The sequence below is a fragment of the Tamandua tetradactyla genome, chromosome 4 (assembly GCF_023851605.1).
Source record: "Tamandua tetradactyla isolate mTamTet1 chromosome 4, mTamTet1.pri, whole genome shotgun sequence".
Classification (NCBI taxonomy): Eukaryota; Metazoa; Chordata; class Mammalia; order Pilosa; family Myrmecophagidae; genus Tamandua; species Tamandua tetradactyla.
Window position 1 is genome coordinate 162627699 of NC_135330.1, and position 18244 is coordinate 162645942.

Here is an 18244-nt window from a genome sequence, read left to right on the forward strand (position 1 = left end):
TTGACCAAATTGTACACATGACCTGGCCAGGTTGACTCATGAACTTTAGCCATCAAAGTACTATTCCAGTATAGATCTGTACAACAGCTACGTTTCCACACTTGTTACACAACCATTCATGTCCAAAAGCCTAGGAGTTCATATTGACATTGCTATTGTAGTTGTTATTGCATATGTTTGATAGATTTCAGAAGAGATAAGAAAACTCTATAGGCTATAGTCCTTCCAATTCACTTTCCCTGTAGCACAGTAAACAGACAGCATTTGAATCATTAAATATCTTCAAAGCCTGCAAAAAAACAAACCAAAATCGAAGGTCAAAAATGTTATGCATATTATAAGCGAAAATGTGTTTTCTGCTAGTCAAACACACTATTGTAACATGATTCTCCTGATGAAAGCTGGAAGAAAAATGTTTAAGAAGTATACCAGAAAAGTCAGAAAATTTTTAAAACTTCTTTCAAGAAAAGCTTGAACAGATTAATTGTCCTTCCTAAGTGCACTAAGTACATTTAATATTCCCCTAGTTTAGACAGAGATTAACATTGATTGGAAATCCAAAGGTAATGAAAATGCTGACCAAAAGAGATTATAAATTCAGTTTGTACCTGTATTGAAAGTTTTCTCTATTAACAAAGTAGGATGCCTCTGGATGCTGAATTAAATATTTCAAATAGCAGGACCTTAATTCAGTATTCTAAAGCATACCTTTTATAATATACAATAAGTTGAGTTACCATAGGACTGTACACGTTGGTGGAGGATAATTCTTTAGGCATTAGCATTCCTATAGGAATATACAACAAACTACTGAATTTGCTAATTTTGTACCATATAAACTAGGTAATATTAGCAATTAAGCACAGCAAATGTCTTAGGAACAATCATAAATCATATTTTTAGTTATCCACAGTACCTCGGACAACGTGGGATCAATAAAATGGTACTTAATAGTTTTTCATTCCAGCTTTTATCTAAAACTGAGTCAGTGATTTTATGTAATTATTTTTAAATACAGAAATTAATGGTTGATGATGTTGCTGGAATTTGTATCATGAATTAGAATAATGTCAGGGATTTTGTATTTCTATAACCCCTTACAAGGAAACAGTGGCTGCTGTAGAAATGAATGTGAGTCTCATATCCTAACAACCCACAAGTTCTATTGAAGTTTCTAGAAATATATATAAAATCACCAACTTAGTAATAATTCACATGAAGTTATATTTATTGTTATTCCATCATGATATGCAATGTAAAATTTTTATTTTACTTCTTCAGAACCCCTTCCCTTTTACTAAAGCATGTCAGAAAAGACATGCACCAGAGTCATGAAATTCAGAGGACTTCTTTAGGGAAAAATGATAGGAATGTTGTAGGAGATGTCTGGAAAAACTTAGTTGATTCTCCTTTATATTTCATCAGTCATTCCAAGTAATTATTATAAAGTCATGTTGCTTATTTCTATAACAAATGTATCATAACTTACACATGAAATTAGTTTCATCCTTTAAGATAAACCCCTTGAGAGACTGAAGAATTATTCAATTGACCCTGCATTATTTAGGGGAATAATCTTTTAAACTACCTTAACTTAAGAAAATGAGAAACATTATTTCTGTATCACCCTTCTTCAAAATCTCATGATTCATTTCATTGAATTTTGCTTTTCTCGGCATATTCTCTCCTCCCTTACCTAGGCCCAGAACTCTAGAGAATATCTAAAATACTGGAAATGAATGAGGTACTCAATAATCCTTCATAGACTCTCATTAAGTTGTCCTTAGAAAATGTTTACTTAAGATAAATATAAAAGAAGTTTTAAATGAGCAAATAGTTCAAGGAAGATGAATTCCCATGACCCCAATATTTCACTTTGAGATTTGTCCCTGTTTTCCTAGAGTGCACAGTAGTGGGGGTTTCTTGTTCGGCTACCCCCTGGCCTGTCTTATGTGAAACTGAGCCTTCTCCAGGTCTTCCCTTCCTTGCTAATGACAGTCCATGGCTCAATTGTCAGCCCACTCAGTGGAACATTGCCAAAATATTGCTGTCATCTGCCTAAACTGATATTTCTATTATTTCTTTCTCCCTTTCTTGGACTTCTGCAGAAAAGGAAGGCCTGTGCTGGTACTTGGTTGGGTGAAGCAGAGAATAGGGGATTTCCTATGGTAACACTCATGCTTTGAGCTGAGGTGGATTCTTATGCGGGGTTCATCAAGAATTAGAATGACTAATGTGAATCTATGCGTGTGTTAACAAGTATATAGTAAACAAACTGAACAATATAATGCAACTAGCAGGAAGACACATTGGTGTGCATGGAAAACTGCTTATCGGTATGGATGGTTGGGTGGCTGGATGGACGGATAGATGGGGTTGGTTGCTGGATGGATGGATGGATGAATGGATGGATCGATGGATGGATAGATAGAATATTAACAAGTTCCACATTTATCTGTCATGCACCAAAACAGACTTTTACCAAACTTTACAGAATCTAGAAATTCATAGCTTTTTACCAGAGTAGATTCTCACTTCATTGACTTGTGTTTAAAGTCACTGCTAAAATGTTTCTTCTAAATGAAGTAATATTTTAAGCTGTAATTGCTAACTGAGGAAGAACCATCCCCCGGTGAGACACTTACAGATCTTGTTTTACATCTCTGGTCACATTTTGAAAATCTACCTTTGGGTAAAGGCAGCCTGTTATCAGGCAGCCTGTCAAAATATAAAGCAGTAGCACCAAGACCTTGTAATGGTATAACAAGATAGAATTAAAATAATGGTGTGTTATGTTGAATAAACACATCTGAAAACCCTCAGATGCAGATATTTAACTAGCAGAAAGAACTATTCCAATCTAATGGATGAAAAGTACCCATTCATGTATGTATATGTGTACAGTTTATTTAAGCGCTATTTGGAAATATTCTAGTCTATCAAGTGTCTAGTAACCTACATTTACTAACCTCTATGGCAGTTCTAGTTCTGTTTTAAGGAATGAAATTAAATACAGGCACTGGACTAGGTAACATTGAGTTTGCGATATAATCTAACGAATACTAACAGGGCTGACAAAAACTGATGTCAACCTTAACTAACCTTTTCACGAAGGTAAACCTTTACTTTCTGTGTCCTGCTTTTCTCCTGAAGTTTTCCAGAACATTGATGTTTTTTAAACTTACCTTTTCAAATGCTGCAGTTATGGTTATTAGGTACACAAGTTCTGTTTGTTCCTTTTATCTTGAACTCAGCATGTTCAGTCATCATTCCATGGCTTATAAATGCTTCCTAAGGCTAATGATTTTGTGATAAGGTTTCTAGTCAGTAAGTAAATTATTAAAAAAAAAAAAAAAAAAACAGGCTGCATTTTTCTCACAGTGGTCCTATAAACTTTTGTCATTGTGTAGGGAGAATTTTTTTTCTTTCAAGCTCTGATTTGCAATTCATTATTGTTTCCTACCTTATCCTTGTTTTCTCCCAATGGCACAAGATGGAAAGCAGATAGCTTTAGAATATACCCATTTTTATCAATACCCAAGCTGAATGGGAAGACCCAGAGGTTTTCTGTTTTTATGCACAATATTCATCTCCACAAAGCTATCATCAAGCAACTGTTGAAATAATCATGTGATTTTCTTAAGAGGAAATGTTGAAATATCATTCACATCATGTAATTACTTTCAATTTTGATATCACCTAATTAAGGGTACATGTTATTTCAATAGATTATTTTTGGTGTAACCACATGGCTAAATATAGCCTATGGTTAGTGATAAAGAATAGAGTTTCTATCTCTGCAATTCCTTTAATACAACTATGGTAGTGAGAAATTTTTAAAGTTATCTCACTTTTTAGTATCTTCATTGAGATACAAGTTACATACTATAAAGTTCCCCTATTTACAGTGTACAGGTCAGTGATTTGCAGCATTGAGCAAGCATCACAATAAACTAATTGTAGAAGATTTTCATCACCCTGAAAAAGAAGCTTTGTATGCTCTAGCAGTCATTCCTGGTCCCCCAACCTCCACCCCTGCTTCCCTCTTGTCTCCTGACCCTGTACAGGCAGCCACTAATCTAATTTCTCTCTCTATGGATTTGTCTATTCTTAACATTTTGTATAAATGGAATCATACAACACATGGTGTCTTGTGACTTGCTTCTTTCACCTAGCATAATGTTTTCAAATTCCGTCCATATTGCAGCATACTTTCTTTTTTTTTGCATGGGCAGGCCCCGGGAAGCACACTTTTTTATTGTGTTCCTTTTCATTGCTGAATAATATTCCACTATATGGATATACCACATTTCATTCCTCTGTTCATCAGTTGAGGGACGTTTGGGTTGTTTCCACATTTTGGGCTATTATGAGAAATGCTGCTATGAATATTCATGTGCACATTTTTGCATGGGCATATATTTTCATTTTTTTGGATATATACCTAGGAATACAATTACTGGGTCATATGGTTACTCTATTTTTTAATTTTGAGAAATTGCTAAACTATTTTCCAAAGTAATTGTACAATTTTACATTCCCATTGGCAATTTATAAGTGTTCCAGTTTATTTACATCCTTACCAACACTTGTTATTGGCTGTCTTTTTCTATTACACAGCCTAGTGAATATGGAAAGTTTTGTTTCTGCATGGTTCTGATTTGTGTTATCCTAATGACTAATGATATTAAGCAACTTGTCACTTGTTTATTAGTCATTCTTCTGTGGAGAAATCTCTTAAAATCTTTTCCCTATTTTTAAATTGGGGTATTTGCCTTTTTATTATTGAATTATAAGATTTATTTATATATTCTGTATTAAAGTACCTTATCAGATATATGACATGAGAAAATCTAGTTCTAGTCTGTGGATTGTTTTTTAACTCTCCTGCTGATATCCTTTGAAGCACACAAGGTTTAATTCTGATTAAATCCAATTTATTAATCTTCTTTTTTATTGCTTGTGCTTTTGGCACCTAATCTTGCCTGATCCAACATCACTAAGATTAGCTTATGTTTCCTTTAAGAATTGCATGGTTTTTATTCTTATATTTAGGCCTGTGATCCATTTTTAGTTAATATTTTATATGGTGTGAAGTAGGTATATAAATTCATACTTCTGCATATGACCAATTTGTCCCATCAACATTTGTTGAAAAAAGTATCTTTCTCCATGGAATTATCCTGACTCTTTAGCTGAAGACAATTTACCATAAATGTAAGGATACGTTTTTAGACTTTCACTTCTATTCAGTTGATCCACTTGTCTATTCTTATGTAGATACCACACTGTCTTGATTATCACAGCTTTTTATCAAGTTTGAAAAGCAGCAAGTGTGAGTCCACTCCATTTCCTTTAAGAAGAAAAAAATTAGGCTCAAAACAATAGGACAGTTTAGGTAATATATAATCATTATGTAAATACTTCAATTCATATAAAGTCTAAAGCAAAATCTGCTAAATAAATTCATTTCTAATTCAATAAGTAGAATTTATCTAAGATAGATAAGATAAATAATTGATAAATGAAAGAGAAGATAGATTCTAAATAATAGCATAAGGATCCCTCTTCTCAAAAAGAAAGAGAGAGAGAGACATGTACATATACAAAAAAAAAAAAAAGACCTAAATATAAATAAACTAAGGAGAGAAATATGGCTATCTTGTAAGGTGTGTTCTTACGTTATAGTTAAACCTGTGAGAGAAAGCATTTGAGTAATAAATCTCTTTCCTAATAAATGTTAAACTGCATTGATATTCAAGTGTATTCTTTTTTTTTTTTTTTACCGTTGAGATTAAATGATTTAAGTGGCTCAGCAGGCAGAGCTCTCGCCTGCCATGCCGGAGATCCAGGTTTGATTCCCAATGCCTGCCCATGCAAAAAAAAAAAAAAGATTAAATGATTTAAGGTTTATAAGCATCCTGTGTGTGTTGCAGCAATTTATAATGTTGGGTTTAATAATGATGTCTATATATCCAGTCCAAATGTCTTTCTTGCATGTAAATAATCTCATGTATATAGTTGTTTTCTGGTCGTTTCCATTTAGCACTGGCATCTCAGACACTGGCTGGTAGCTGATCTCCTCTTCCATGGCTCTGCTTCCCATCGCTCCCATTTCCCATCTCAATGAATGGCCCTATCAAGTTACTCAAGCAGGAAACTTGGCCTTCATCCTTGATTCTTTCTCTCTCAGGACTCAACGTTCAATTATCACTTATTCTGTTAATTCTATCTCCTAACCCCCTCTGAGATCCCACTCCAATTCATCCCCAGTTGCCACTAAGCACATTCAGACCATCATTTTTCTCTTACCTAAGTCATTGCAATTGTCTCCAAATAGGTCTCCTAGTTCTTCTCCTTACTATGTCGTAGTCAGCACGTTCTATTCAAAATGCACATGCCCCTACATAAAACTCTACACTAGCTCTCCATCTAGGACTTATCTTAGGCTAAATCTAAACCTTGTATGTGCCTATGAGGATTTGCATGTTCATATCTCCATCTTTATCACCTACCATTTTCCCTCCTCACTCTATTCTCTGCTCATGCTAAATTTCCTTCAAGTCCTTGCCACCCCATTCTTATCTTACAGGCATCTGCTGCATCACTTGCTCCCAGCAGCCTTCTCTTTCAACGCCACCTCCTGATTCTGAGCTAGGTGTCCTTGCACGAGTTCCCTTTGCACCACAGGTCCCCAAAGCAAACATTTCTCCCATGAAATGACCTGGAAATAAACATATTCTCATCAATTCAAATATAGTACAAGGTCTTATACAGAGCACGTGCTCAATAAACACTGCCTGAATGAAAGTTGCATGAAGAAACAAATGTAAGTTCTTGTGAATTCACTACGACAAGCCTATTTACCGGTTACTGATCGTTCAAGAAGTCTAACAAAATTCACTTAGCATGAGAATACATTAAAGGTAATTTAATCCTGCTTGAGAACTTCAAAAAGCACTTCGGAATCTGATAATATATTAAGATCACGAATAGAAACATCACATCTTTTAATAATACTGTCAGAATGTGTGGGGAGATGGCATTGACTCTTTCTCAAAGACATATTTTAAATTTATTTGAGTTAAATAATTTACTGTCATTTACTTGTCTGTCTTTTGGGAGCAGACAACAGATGTGTTTATTTGATTATTTTAGTTAAATGATTTCCATAGACATAGAAACAAGCACTTTAGTGTATTCTATTGTGAGCATATATAGATCTATAACTTTACATGTTTTCTTGCTTATTATTTTAAGAGACAGTCTTATTTTACATTGGCTACTATAAGGAATTGCTAATGTGAGCAGCATTGCATGAATATTGGCCCAGATACAGAAATCTGAAGTGTATTAGAGGTTTGAAATAAATTTCTGTTGCATGGCTAAAGATATGGTGTGCTTCAAATCTTATTTATAAAAACACTTACCTGCTATAACATCCTGACATACATCACTATCCAGGTAGATAAGTCTTTGTTCTATCTCCCAATACAGGTTTATAAAGAGCTCTTCTTGTATTTCTTGCCATGTTTCAAGATACCTTGCTTTAACCTTTTAACAAATAAACAGAAAACCTGGTAGGGCTTACAGAGAGATAAACACAATCTCATCAATTAAGTAGAGATTTGCTGTGGTAAATAGGAGGAGGAAAGTAGTTTGTGAGATGCAAGCAAAGCAAGTAGGGTGGCATCTTAGACATTGAATGAAGCCAGAAAGATCAAGCAGCTTCTTTCCAAGTACACAGCTACTGGGTAGGAATGGTTGACGATGAGATAAAAGAAGGCTGTAAAAGGAAGCTGATTGGTGTACCGGACAGATAGAAAGAATAAATGCTCAAATGTGATGGTAGGCTATCAATTTTTTTAAGAAATTCTTAAAAAACAAGAGTGGAAGCACAAAGCTTCATTAATGCTACCCAACATCATGATAGGCCAAGAAAATTGTGTTATAATTTCCTGTTATAAAATGCCGTGTACCAAAAATTTAAAGGAAACACATTAATTTCATCCAAACGATAGCCCTCCCCCCGCCTCGCGCCCCACCAGATGAAGTTGATTTGGCCAGGAGCAGAGAAGGAAGAAGGGAAGACATGGGATATGGCTGGGAACAGTAGTTACTTGAGTAGTATTTTGTCATTATGACAAACTTTTTTTTAAATGTAAAAGCCCAATAGCTGCCGAAAGGGAATAAGGAATAAATTTCCAAAAATGTACAGTTTCTTTTAGGGAAGCTTCAGAACCAAAAGCATAATTTATATGAAAAGCTGTGGAGAAAGAAGTTGGAAAGTCCATTTATAAAAATTTTATTCCACTTACATCAACTTAATGCATGTATTCTTAACAATTATGCTTGGATTGTTCATAAAAAATTCATGAGACATTAAACAAAGCTAGCCATTATCAAATTATTTCCGTTAACTCTTTTTAAAGCACATACATGTTAGACAAGTATCAAAAAAAAAATCCACAAAAGTAAAAACCCTAAAGAAAAATTTAAATACATGGGTTTTTTGTTTTACTGCTATCTTTCATATATATGAAGTAATATATTTAGGTTTAATGTTTTAGGCAATTTAGGTTGCCAAAAACATTAAAATATAAGTAAAATGAGTGTCCCTAAAAATAATGAAAGCAAACAGCAGGTAACTTTACAAATAATAGAAAGTGAACTGTTTCTGCTCTTTTCCAGAGTAAATTGGGTCACAACTTTGTCTAAAGGAACATTTCTGCAGCTGTAATCAAAGTTTTGTGCAAATTCAGATTATGTATTCCACAGATACACATGGCTGAACATGTAATATGCATGGGATATCTATTCCTACCACAGCCTTGAAAGTACTCCAAACCTTAAAGGACCCACAATAACTATACCTGTGACTGGAACCAATTATCCCTTTGTCCCCCACCAGGACAAACCAACATGTAGGCAGTTTTCTTTGCTTAGATATAAAAGTGGTTTTAACACTGGCCCTTGTAAAGCCACAATGTACCAAAAGTTCTATGCCAAACATTTGTAACTGTATAAAAATTCCACATCCCCATAATGGCTACCTTGAGATGAAAACAGATAACTCGCTACATGTTAACTGGATTTATTCCCTTAACATTAAGCATAAAAATAACATGGGAAATACAGAAATTCAAATAGAAGTAGCATAAACCTGTCATAAATCATAAACAAAAAACTATTTCTGGAGACAGCCTGGGTGACAAATGGTTTACCGTGTACATTTTAGAATGAGGCAGACAAAAGTTGGAAAGCGGTTAATTTTCCCCGCCTTCTCCTGCTTCAGCTTCGTCTCCTTGGGTATCTGATGTCCACAATGTCAAGTTGTCTCTCGGTAATTGCACTATGAGCATGCTGTCTTTGTATGACTCTTCACTTAATGTATCAAGTTCAGCAATAGCTTCATCAAAAGCTGTCTTTGCAAGAGAGCAGGCTTTCTCCCGGGAGTTCAGAATCTCATAATAGGACACAGAAAAGTTGAAGGGCTAGACTCCATCTGATAGGATGCCTTGGTCACATTTCCTTTTTGCTGATTTGAAATGCTTCTTGATATGCTTGTTGTGACTGATCCACAATTCTTTCCTTGTCATCACCAGCAGCCACCTTCACCAAACAGTGATAGCAGTCTCCTTTCATTTTCAAATAAAAAACTTTGCTCTCTGCTGATGAGGCATTGGGGATCAAGAACTTTTCCAAAAGGGGCCCTATATTGTTGCAGACATCTCGTAGGTCAGTCTCAATTTTCTCTCTTTGTTCTCAAGCCATCTGCTATTTTTTAATCAGGACCTTCCATCTTTTCCTCAATACTTGAGATGACTCTTAAAGATGACCTATGAGTTCCTACAACATTTTTATAAGCCACTGTAAGAAGATCCCTTCTTATTGGGATAATTCAATTCCTTGCTCATTTACAGACTTCACGAGGGCTGCCGTGTCATCACATAGTTTGGTCTGTTTGGCAGTTTGCCTTCTGCACCAACTCATTTTTATCCATGACTGGATGTTCTGTGTCCAGAGTAGATGGCAGCAGACAGATGGGGCTCAGCATTCTCTGTCAGTGAATTTTTATGTTATATCATTTATTTTTCACTTATTTTACAGGAAATTTTGATTACAAGTTGCATTATTTCCCCTGTTTTGGTTTGCTAAAGCTGACAAAATGTAATATACCAGAAATGGGTTGGCTTTTACAAATGGGGATTTATTAGTTTTCAAGTTTACAGTTCAGAGGCCATGAAAAATGTCCAAATTTATGCATCAATAGGATGATGCCCCACCCCCACCCCCAGATATCTGCAATCTTCAGCTCCTCTGTCACATGGCCAGGCACATGGCGACGTCTGCTGGTCCTTCTCTCCTAGGTTTTGTTGCGTTCAGCTTCTGGCTTCAGTGGCTTCCTCTCTCAGCTTCTGTGGGTGTCCTTATCTCTCAACTTCTTTGGCTCTTGTGTCTTCTCTGGATGTTTCTCTCTGTTTTCTCTGTGTCCTTTATCCTCTTATAAAGGACTCCACTAAGAGGATTAAGACCCATCTTGAATGAGTTCAGTCATGTCTCAATTGGAATAACCTAATCAAAGGGTCCTACCCACAGTAGGTCCACACCCACAGGAATGGATTAAAAGAGCATGATCTTCTCTGGGGTACATAACAACTCCAAACACTAAAACTCAAACTAAAATCTATACTGTGAATGACAAAATGATGATTTATAAAATGTTAACTGCATACACAACAGCATCCGAAGATGCTAACAAAGCACTAAACCCAGAAACAAGGAGCTCATAGTAAAGTCTTATTGGATTGCTTCACAAATTTTTGTCTGTCTTTCTAAGAGTGAAATAATAAAATAAGAACAAAGCAATTTTCTTGTTTTCCCCCCACTATTATGACTATTTCCCACTATTTCCCATCATGACTAAGAATTATTAGTGGTGTTCAACATGTAAACATTAAATGAGGGTACAAATAAGAAGAAAAAGAGTGATGACCCATGTTATCACCTACTTATTCTTTTACTTAAGTTTATTTCCCAGTTTTGTTTGAATTTCAAGGAAGCTTTAGCTACATTTTTCCAAAATAGACAAAAATCCACATTACCACCTAAAAGAAAACCTCACCTATCTGATTTCTCAAAATGTATGGTATTCTTTATAATTTCTAAATGAACATAGTGTTTATAATAAGCATTTTTTCCTAATAACCCATAAAATTTACAAATTTGTGATGCTATATGATTGAGATTTTTTCTGTTTTAAATTTTTTAAATGTGAGTTTTTAGAAATCCTTTCTTTATTGTTGTGCTTTTGCCAAATATATAGATTTACCTTCTATTTCAGAGTTGTTTGTTTTTAGGGTGGCATATCTTCAAAAGACCAATAGGTAAATTATTTTGAATCTGATGTTAATTAGGACCCATTGAAGCTATAGTAAGGTACAAGTGCTATCCAGGGGAAACCCACCATAAAATTAAAAGTAGATAAAACATCTGTTAGAACAGCTAAAAAAAAATTGTGATAAAATGGTGGAAAGGATGTGGAATGAAAACTGGGTCTCTCATACATTGCTGGTGGAAACTAAAAATTTTACAGCCACTCTGGAAAATAAGTTTGGCAATTTCTTTAAAAACTAAACATGCACTTACCATATGACCCAACAATTGCACCCTTAGGCATTTCTCCCATAGAAATGAAAACATATATTCATGCAAAAACCTGTACACAAATGTTCACGGCAGCTTAATTCGTAACAGCAAAGTACTGGAAACAATCCAAATATCCTTCAGCAGGTTATCGTTGAACAGACTTAATGATCAGGTCATCAAAGTAACAAAATACTGCTCAGCAATAAAAGGGAATGTACTATTCATACATACAACAGTTTGAATAGACCTCAAGTGCGTTATGCTCTGTACAAAAAAAAAAGTCCTTCTGAAAGTTTACGTACTGTTTGATTCATTTATATAACATTCTTGAAACGGAAAAATTATAGAGGTAAAAAAGAGGGTAGTGGTTGCCAGGCCACAGGAACAGGGCTTGGAGTGGAGGTAGCACAAGAGAGTTCTTTTGTGGCAAAAGAACAATTATGTATATCGATATTGGTAGTAAATACATGAATCTATACATGGGACAAAACTGTAGAGAGCTAAACTCAGGCACTCACACATACAAATGTGTGCAGATGCAAAAATGGTAAAAATGAATCATAGATCAGTTAGCAGTAGTGGCCTAATGTCAGATTCCTTGTTTCATAGCAGCTATTTGAGATGTCACCATTGAGGGAAGGTGGGGGAAAGGAATACAGGACTCTACTATTTTTGTGACTTCTTGGGAGTCTATAATTACTCAAAATAAAGCAAAATTTTAAAGTATCTATAGCACAAATATAAAATATTATTAAACCTTTAAAAATAGAAACATTCCTTCACACACTTGAATTTAAGACAATCTTCTTTTCAGAAGCTTACTTCTAAAAGTCTTCAGTTGAAAGTAATTTTTTTTCCTTTCAGTTCAAGCATGCACTTGTGAATGTGAAAGCTTTAACTCTGACCCCTTACTGTCCATTTCTTCTTTTTCAAATGAAAACAGGATGGATGCTATTTCCTAAAGTACTCAGAGGGCCACATTTGACTTGAACAACATTGTTCTTTCAGATTATTAAAGCTGTTCAATTTTCTCTGTGTGTTGATACCATTGCAGATTGAGACTTTCCTGAAAAATCAGGTTGAGAAAATTGTACTGATCCCATCATGATAGGGGAAAAAAAAAAAGAGCAAGGATTTGGAAGTAATGAAATTAATAGTCTTTGAGGCCAAGTTTAAAAGCAACAGTTGAATGTTAAGATGCATAATACTCTCTTCCTCCCTTTTTCTTTGAATGTTAATATGGCCAATCTAGGGAATCTGCTTACCTAATTGAACAAAAGAGAGTTCAATTAAAAAAGCCTTTATTGAGTATTCAAAGCATAATTTATATGATGTGTATGTTGTACAAAGTTGTAGGAGTTATAAAGAAGAAAAATCCAGTCCACACTGGCCAAGAGATCTCCAGTTTGTGCCCTCAGTGTTGACAAATATTCCCAATTTTATACTGGGGTCAGAAGTGACAAGAAGCAAAGCATCATTTAATGCCAATGGAGAGAAAAACAAAAATCCAGGTGTCAAAGAAGGAAATAACCTGAAGTCAGCTGGGTAAGAAAAGGTTAGGTCTCCGGATAAAGGCTTTAAGTTCAGGAGAGAAATCAAAAGGCTATGTAAAATAAAGTCTTGTGGATAAATGCTTGCAGATTACAACTATGTCAAATAAGCAAAAGCATAAGAATTTGAAATTCCACATTAATTCTGAATGGAGAACTCAGTATTGTCTCTCTTTTTTTTTTAATGTGGACGGCTTGGGATACATGTGGATAAATTAAATTTTAAGAGCAGTGCTGTTCAATTGTGGCTAATAATAGTCTATCTTGAGAAGATACATTCTCAAAAGAAAGTCACCGAACTTCACATTTTGCTTGTTTTTATTTTTGTTTCATTGTTGGGAAGTAAGTTTTTAAATTAATGGATACTAAATCATTCTTTTAATACATTTCAAAGAAAGATTTTACTTTGTTTTACTTGATTTAGTGTAGTTAATGCACTAATTTCTATTATTGATCATGTTCATTCTAATGTACTAAAATCAAAACTAAAATTATCAGGAAAAGTAAAAGATAAAAAAATACACGACTTTGAAATGTATGAAAAAATAATAAGGTTGTTTGAAGGATGGCTAGAATGATAGACACATAGATAAATAAAGTGAGTATAGGAAAACTTAGACTAGATCTTAGCGAAAAAGCCAAGAAGCAATAGGAAAACTTTAAACATATTATCTAGGGGTGGGGATATGAGTGTTCATGATAAAAATCTGTCAGCTTTTCTATATGTTTGAGCAATTTCACAGAACTTTAGAAAGAAAAAGAAAAAATACAAGGACAACTAGAAATTTCTGGCAGCTAAGTACATGAAGAAACTGCTTCATTTTCTGAAATAATGTATCAGGTTCTTTTGTCAACATATATTGTAAAATTAAAAAAAGTGTTACAAAAACCAAAGATTTGCATTTAAAAAAATCTCATTTGGTTTCTAGGTAAATGATAAAATGATAGAATACCTACAGTCATGAAGTGTACCCATGTATGTGAAAATACTTGTTTGTTTGTTTTTTTTGTCCATCTTTGCATTGCTGTTATGCTCTGTCCTTTGAATCTGAATGTTCCTGAAATGTGGGTCACCTGTGGATCCAGTCTAGCTGAATGTAACTCTCTAGCTTGCACTAAAGAGGGGTCCATGATACAAGCTGGGTTTGTTCTCAGATCTAGAGCAAAAATACAGAAACATACACTTTGCTTTACTAAAACACCAAAATGATGCTTTTTTGGTAGAAGCAACCAAAAAAACCATTATTTTCTGCCTAGTCATGAAAAAATGAAAGAGAGGTTTCTCTATTTTTTTTCCTACTAGTTGACCCACACTGTTTTAAATGTTCTTTCCCTTTGAAGTTAAATTAAAAATTATAAAATGCATCAGCACTTATTGAGAATTGATTAACTTAGGAGCATCAATTTCTTATTAATAGCAGATAGCATTTCATTGTCGCTCGATGAGCTGCTCCTCTTAGCTACTGCAAGGATTTCTCTACACACGCAGGGCTCAGGTCAACATGGGGTCCATTGTCCAGGACATTCCCAGAACTGCAGAGCTGCCAATGGCTGAAAACGCTGCCTTTGCAGTTTCACTCCAGGCCTGGAGCTCAGAAATCCCAGCCTAGTTGATATTGATCTTTTAAAAAAAGTTATATACCAAGTAAGTATATCTACTGACCTCCTTTAGAAACAAGGTCAAATAACCATTTGGAAAAATCTTCAAAAGGGGTCACATTAAACTTTAATGATGCTTATATTTTTTATAGGGCTCTTCACTTTGCAAATTGCTCTTACATGCATTATTTCATTTCACGTACTATTGCATTAAAACAGTGTCAACATTTTAAGGCTAAATTATAACGGCATAGATATCAAAATGGTGACAGGGACATTTCAAGAAAATTGATTATTACTATGCCGAGCAGAACTATTTAACAGGAATTGGCTGGTTCCAAGATCAAGTATTATTAGTGGTGGAGATTATGAAAATTCCTTTTATCTTTTGCTCTACTATTTAAAGTTTATCAGGACCCCTCAACTTTTTTTTAAAGGAGAAAATGACTTTTTTTTTTTTTTTAATTTTTTCTACCCATCCTTTTTATTTCTGATTTTTTTCTTTCTTTCTACTAAATCTACAGGTCAGTCCAACCCCAGGGTGCATCCGTGCTCTCATGAAAATGCTGTACTGCCCATACTGCCGAGGGCTTCCTTCCGTGAGACCTTGCAATAACTACTGCCTCAATGTCATGAAAGGCTGCTTGGCAAATCAGGCTGATCTGGACACAGAGTGGAATCTCTTCATAGGTAAGAAACATTTAAACAGACTCGAGAACGGAGATGTGGGATCGAGTGTTGACAACACCTAAAAGGATTTGTAAAAGGCTGTTTTAAAATCAGAAACATTATTTTGCTTTTGTTCGTGTCTTCTTTTTTTAAACCCTGCAAAGTAAAACCTCCTTGGACTTTGCAAGGGATAGATCTGATAAAGATAGTAGAAACCAGCTGTGTTGAATTACCTGATCTTCTCTGATGAAGATAAAAGTAATCTTGTTGAATTTCCATAAGCTCCTGTAAGGAAAAGGAACGTCAGAGAAAAGAATTTCGTAAAAAATTCACAGTACTGTCACTTATATTTTTAATACTTCAACATAGTCATAGATGTTAGTAAACAACTTCTTCCTTAAACTCATATGATTAAAATAGCTCAGTACTGTTGCTAACATATGGAAATTTTCTCTGGTATCGCATGGAGAACACTTCGGGCACACAAGCACGAGGCACCCTTCCAATATTTGGAAGGTAGGAGGCGAGGTGGTAGAGAAAATGCAGGGAAGGTCTGTGAATCGGGGCTCTGTTCTTGAGTTGCAGGAATTATTCAGGGGGTTATGCAGCCAAAAGATATTTCTCAAATAGCTAGCCAAGGATAAAAGAACAAATTTTATAGGCGTGCTTTTCCCCAGAAAATTCACAGGCTTCGAAAGAATAAATGTGTTTTCTTCCCCTCCATCAAAAGGCCTTCAAATAAAAGTGCTTTCAATTGCATTTACTACAATTACATGGTGACAGGCAGAGTGGTCCAAATAACAGTGGCATTTGTCAGCCTCAAAGGGCCTTCATCATTTATGCAAACCTCCGAAACAGAATGCACAGGTAAAGACTTGTCACGTTGAAGATCTGGGTGGAAAAGGAAAAAGATCTAATGTGTGTTAGTATTCGGAGAAATCTAAACCCACAGTGCGTGGATGTGCAGGTGGCAGTCCTTTAGCTTTGGCGAAGAGACCCATTGGTTATGACACTATTGTGCTTAGGAGTGCCAGGGAGAATGGTTTTGAAGTTTTCGAAATGATGTTAGAGTGCAGAGACTCAAATGGAAATCATCTAACCAATCTCAGAATTCATTTCGGAAAGGATAAATTTAAACACCGTTCTCTCTCCCTTCTATGGGAGGACAAAATGCAAATGCTCTTGGGTTACTACTTACTTTTCCTTTTTAGACCTGTTTGAATTATTTATACAGTCAGGGAGTTTAAAAGTTAATCATTAAGGTATCTTTTGTATTTGAAGGTGACATGTTTCTTTGCTCAGATTTTTGGGGATGTGAGTTTAAATAAAGTGTTAAGAAAAAGCTTAATTTTCTAAATATCAGATAAAGGTAGATCGATTGTGGCAAAGACATTCCACCTGAATAATGATAGCAAAAAAGTACTCTCATCAAGAAATCAGGAAAAATTGCATGGTTTAAACCAGACTAAACCCCATAGCATCACTGTGGAGTCATATAGATTATTCCTATTTATTGGTTGAATTTGCCTAATTCCTAGCACACTTAAACTGTCTTTGTTCAGCCTACAACTTATTGACAAAAAAAATGGGCCTGTAGATTTTGTTACTTCAAGCAGAACATGATTAAGAATGAGAATATAGGTTCTTTAATTTGTAAGAGCAACAGTGATTTAATCGGCATTTTTACCTCTGTGCCTATGAGCTGCTTTAGTGTAAAACAAATCCTTATACTTTCAATTAGGTTCCATAGATGCCAATTGGATGTGCAATAGAATGTCTGAAAAATAATTTGGTTTAAAAATGAAATTTGATCCCAACATATGTTGAATGTACTTTAACAATAAGGGAACCTAGTGGTTAGTCCTACATTATTGTATTTTTATACCCCCTTTCCCCCAAATTTGTTCTTCTTTTTTTTAAATAGTCCTAGAGGCTTCTGAGCAAATTCTTCCAGTTTTAAGGTTTGGTAAGGCCCTGAGATATGTCTACCAACATAGACTTACCCAGCAAAATGTGTTCTTGTTAATGCTTGTCTGTGTAAATTGTTGGTTCACCAATTTATCACAAGAATTAGTGAAATGTACCGACTCCATTTTCCATGCCGATATATCCAAGATGACAGTGTGACAGTTTCATGAATGCAGCAGCAGAGATCAGTGAGACAATCATCAGTGAGAAAATCTAACAAAATTACAGATAATAGCCCTCTCTGGTTAGCACCTGCAGTCTGTCACTCTTGGACTCTTGGCATCTTTTCATTAAACCATTTCCTTCTGTTGCTGTCAGTTGTATGTGCCATCTCTATCTGCTACATTAATATCCCAGTTTACATATTTTATGAGTTTTTCATTATTATTATTTTTATGTGTGCTTCTAAAATGCTAATAGCAACATGCAATCAATTGTCAATATAAACAAGGATCGGATTGGTGGTACATCCTCATTAAAAAGCCACAAATGAACTGAAAGCAATTTGTAACTGCTTAGAATCCAGTGCCAGTGTGTGTCTGGATCATGTCAAAAGAAAGGCAACTCACTTTTAAAAGTGAAATGTTTTAAGTGTTCAAGACAAAAATCTTAGCGGGGGTGATGGTGGCTCAGTGGCAGAGTTCTTGCCTGCCATGCTGGAGACCTGGGTTCAATTCCCAGTGCCTGCTCAATATAGAAAGATAAATGAATAAATAAATAAATATCCTAGGGGTGTTCCATCCATTTCTGACATGCTGTAGTTGGTTGTTTTTAATCTTAGAGAAAGGTTTGGAGTCTATTGAGAATGT

The 18244-nt window shown here is 35.0% G+C and overlaps 1 protein-coding gene across 2 annotated transcripts in view; it reads left to right on the forward strand.

Moving 5' to 3' along the window:
- Positions 1 to 18244, forward strand: part of GPC6 (glypican 6) — a 1138931-nt gene that overhangs the window by 762675 nt on the left and 358012 nt on the right. For both annotated transcript variants that reach the window (XR_013174668.1, XM_077158532.1), the window contains exon 4: positions 15323 to 15488. Coding sequence is in view for 1 of the 2 variants with exons in the window: in XM_077158532.1 (XP_077014647.1) it covers positions 15323 to 15488 (166 nt within the window). In the remaining variant the exon portion in view is untranslated. The remainder of the gene's footprint in view (positions 1 to 15322; positions 15489 to 18244) is intronic.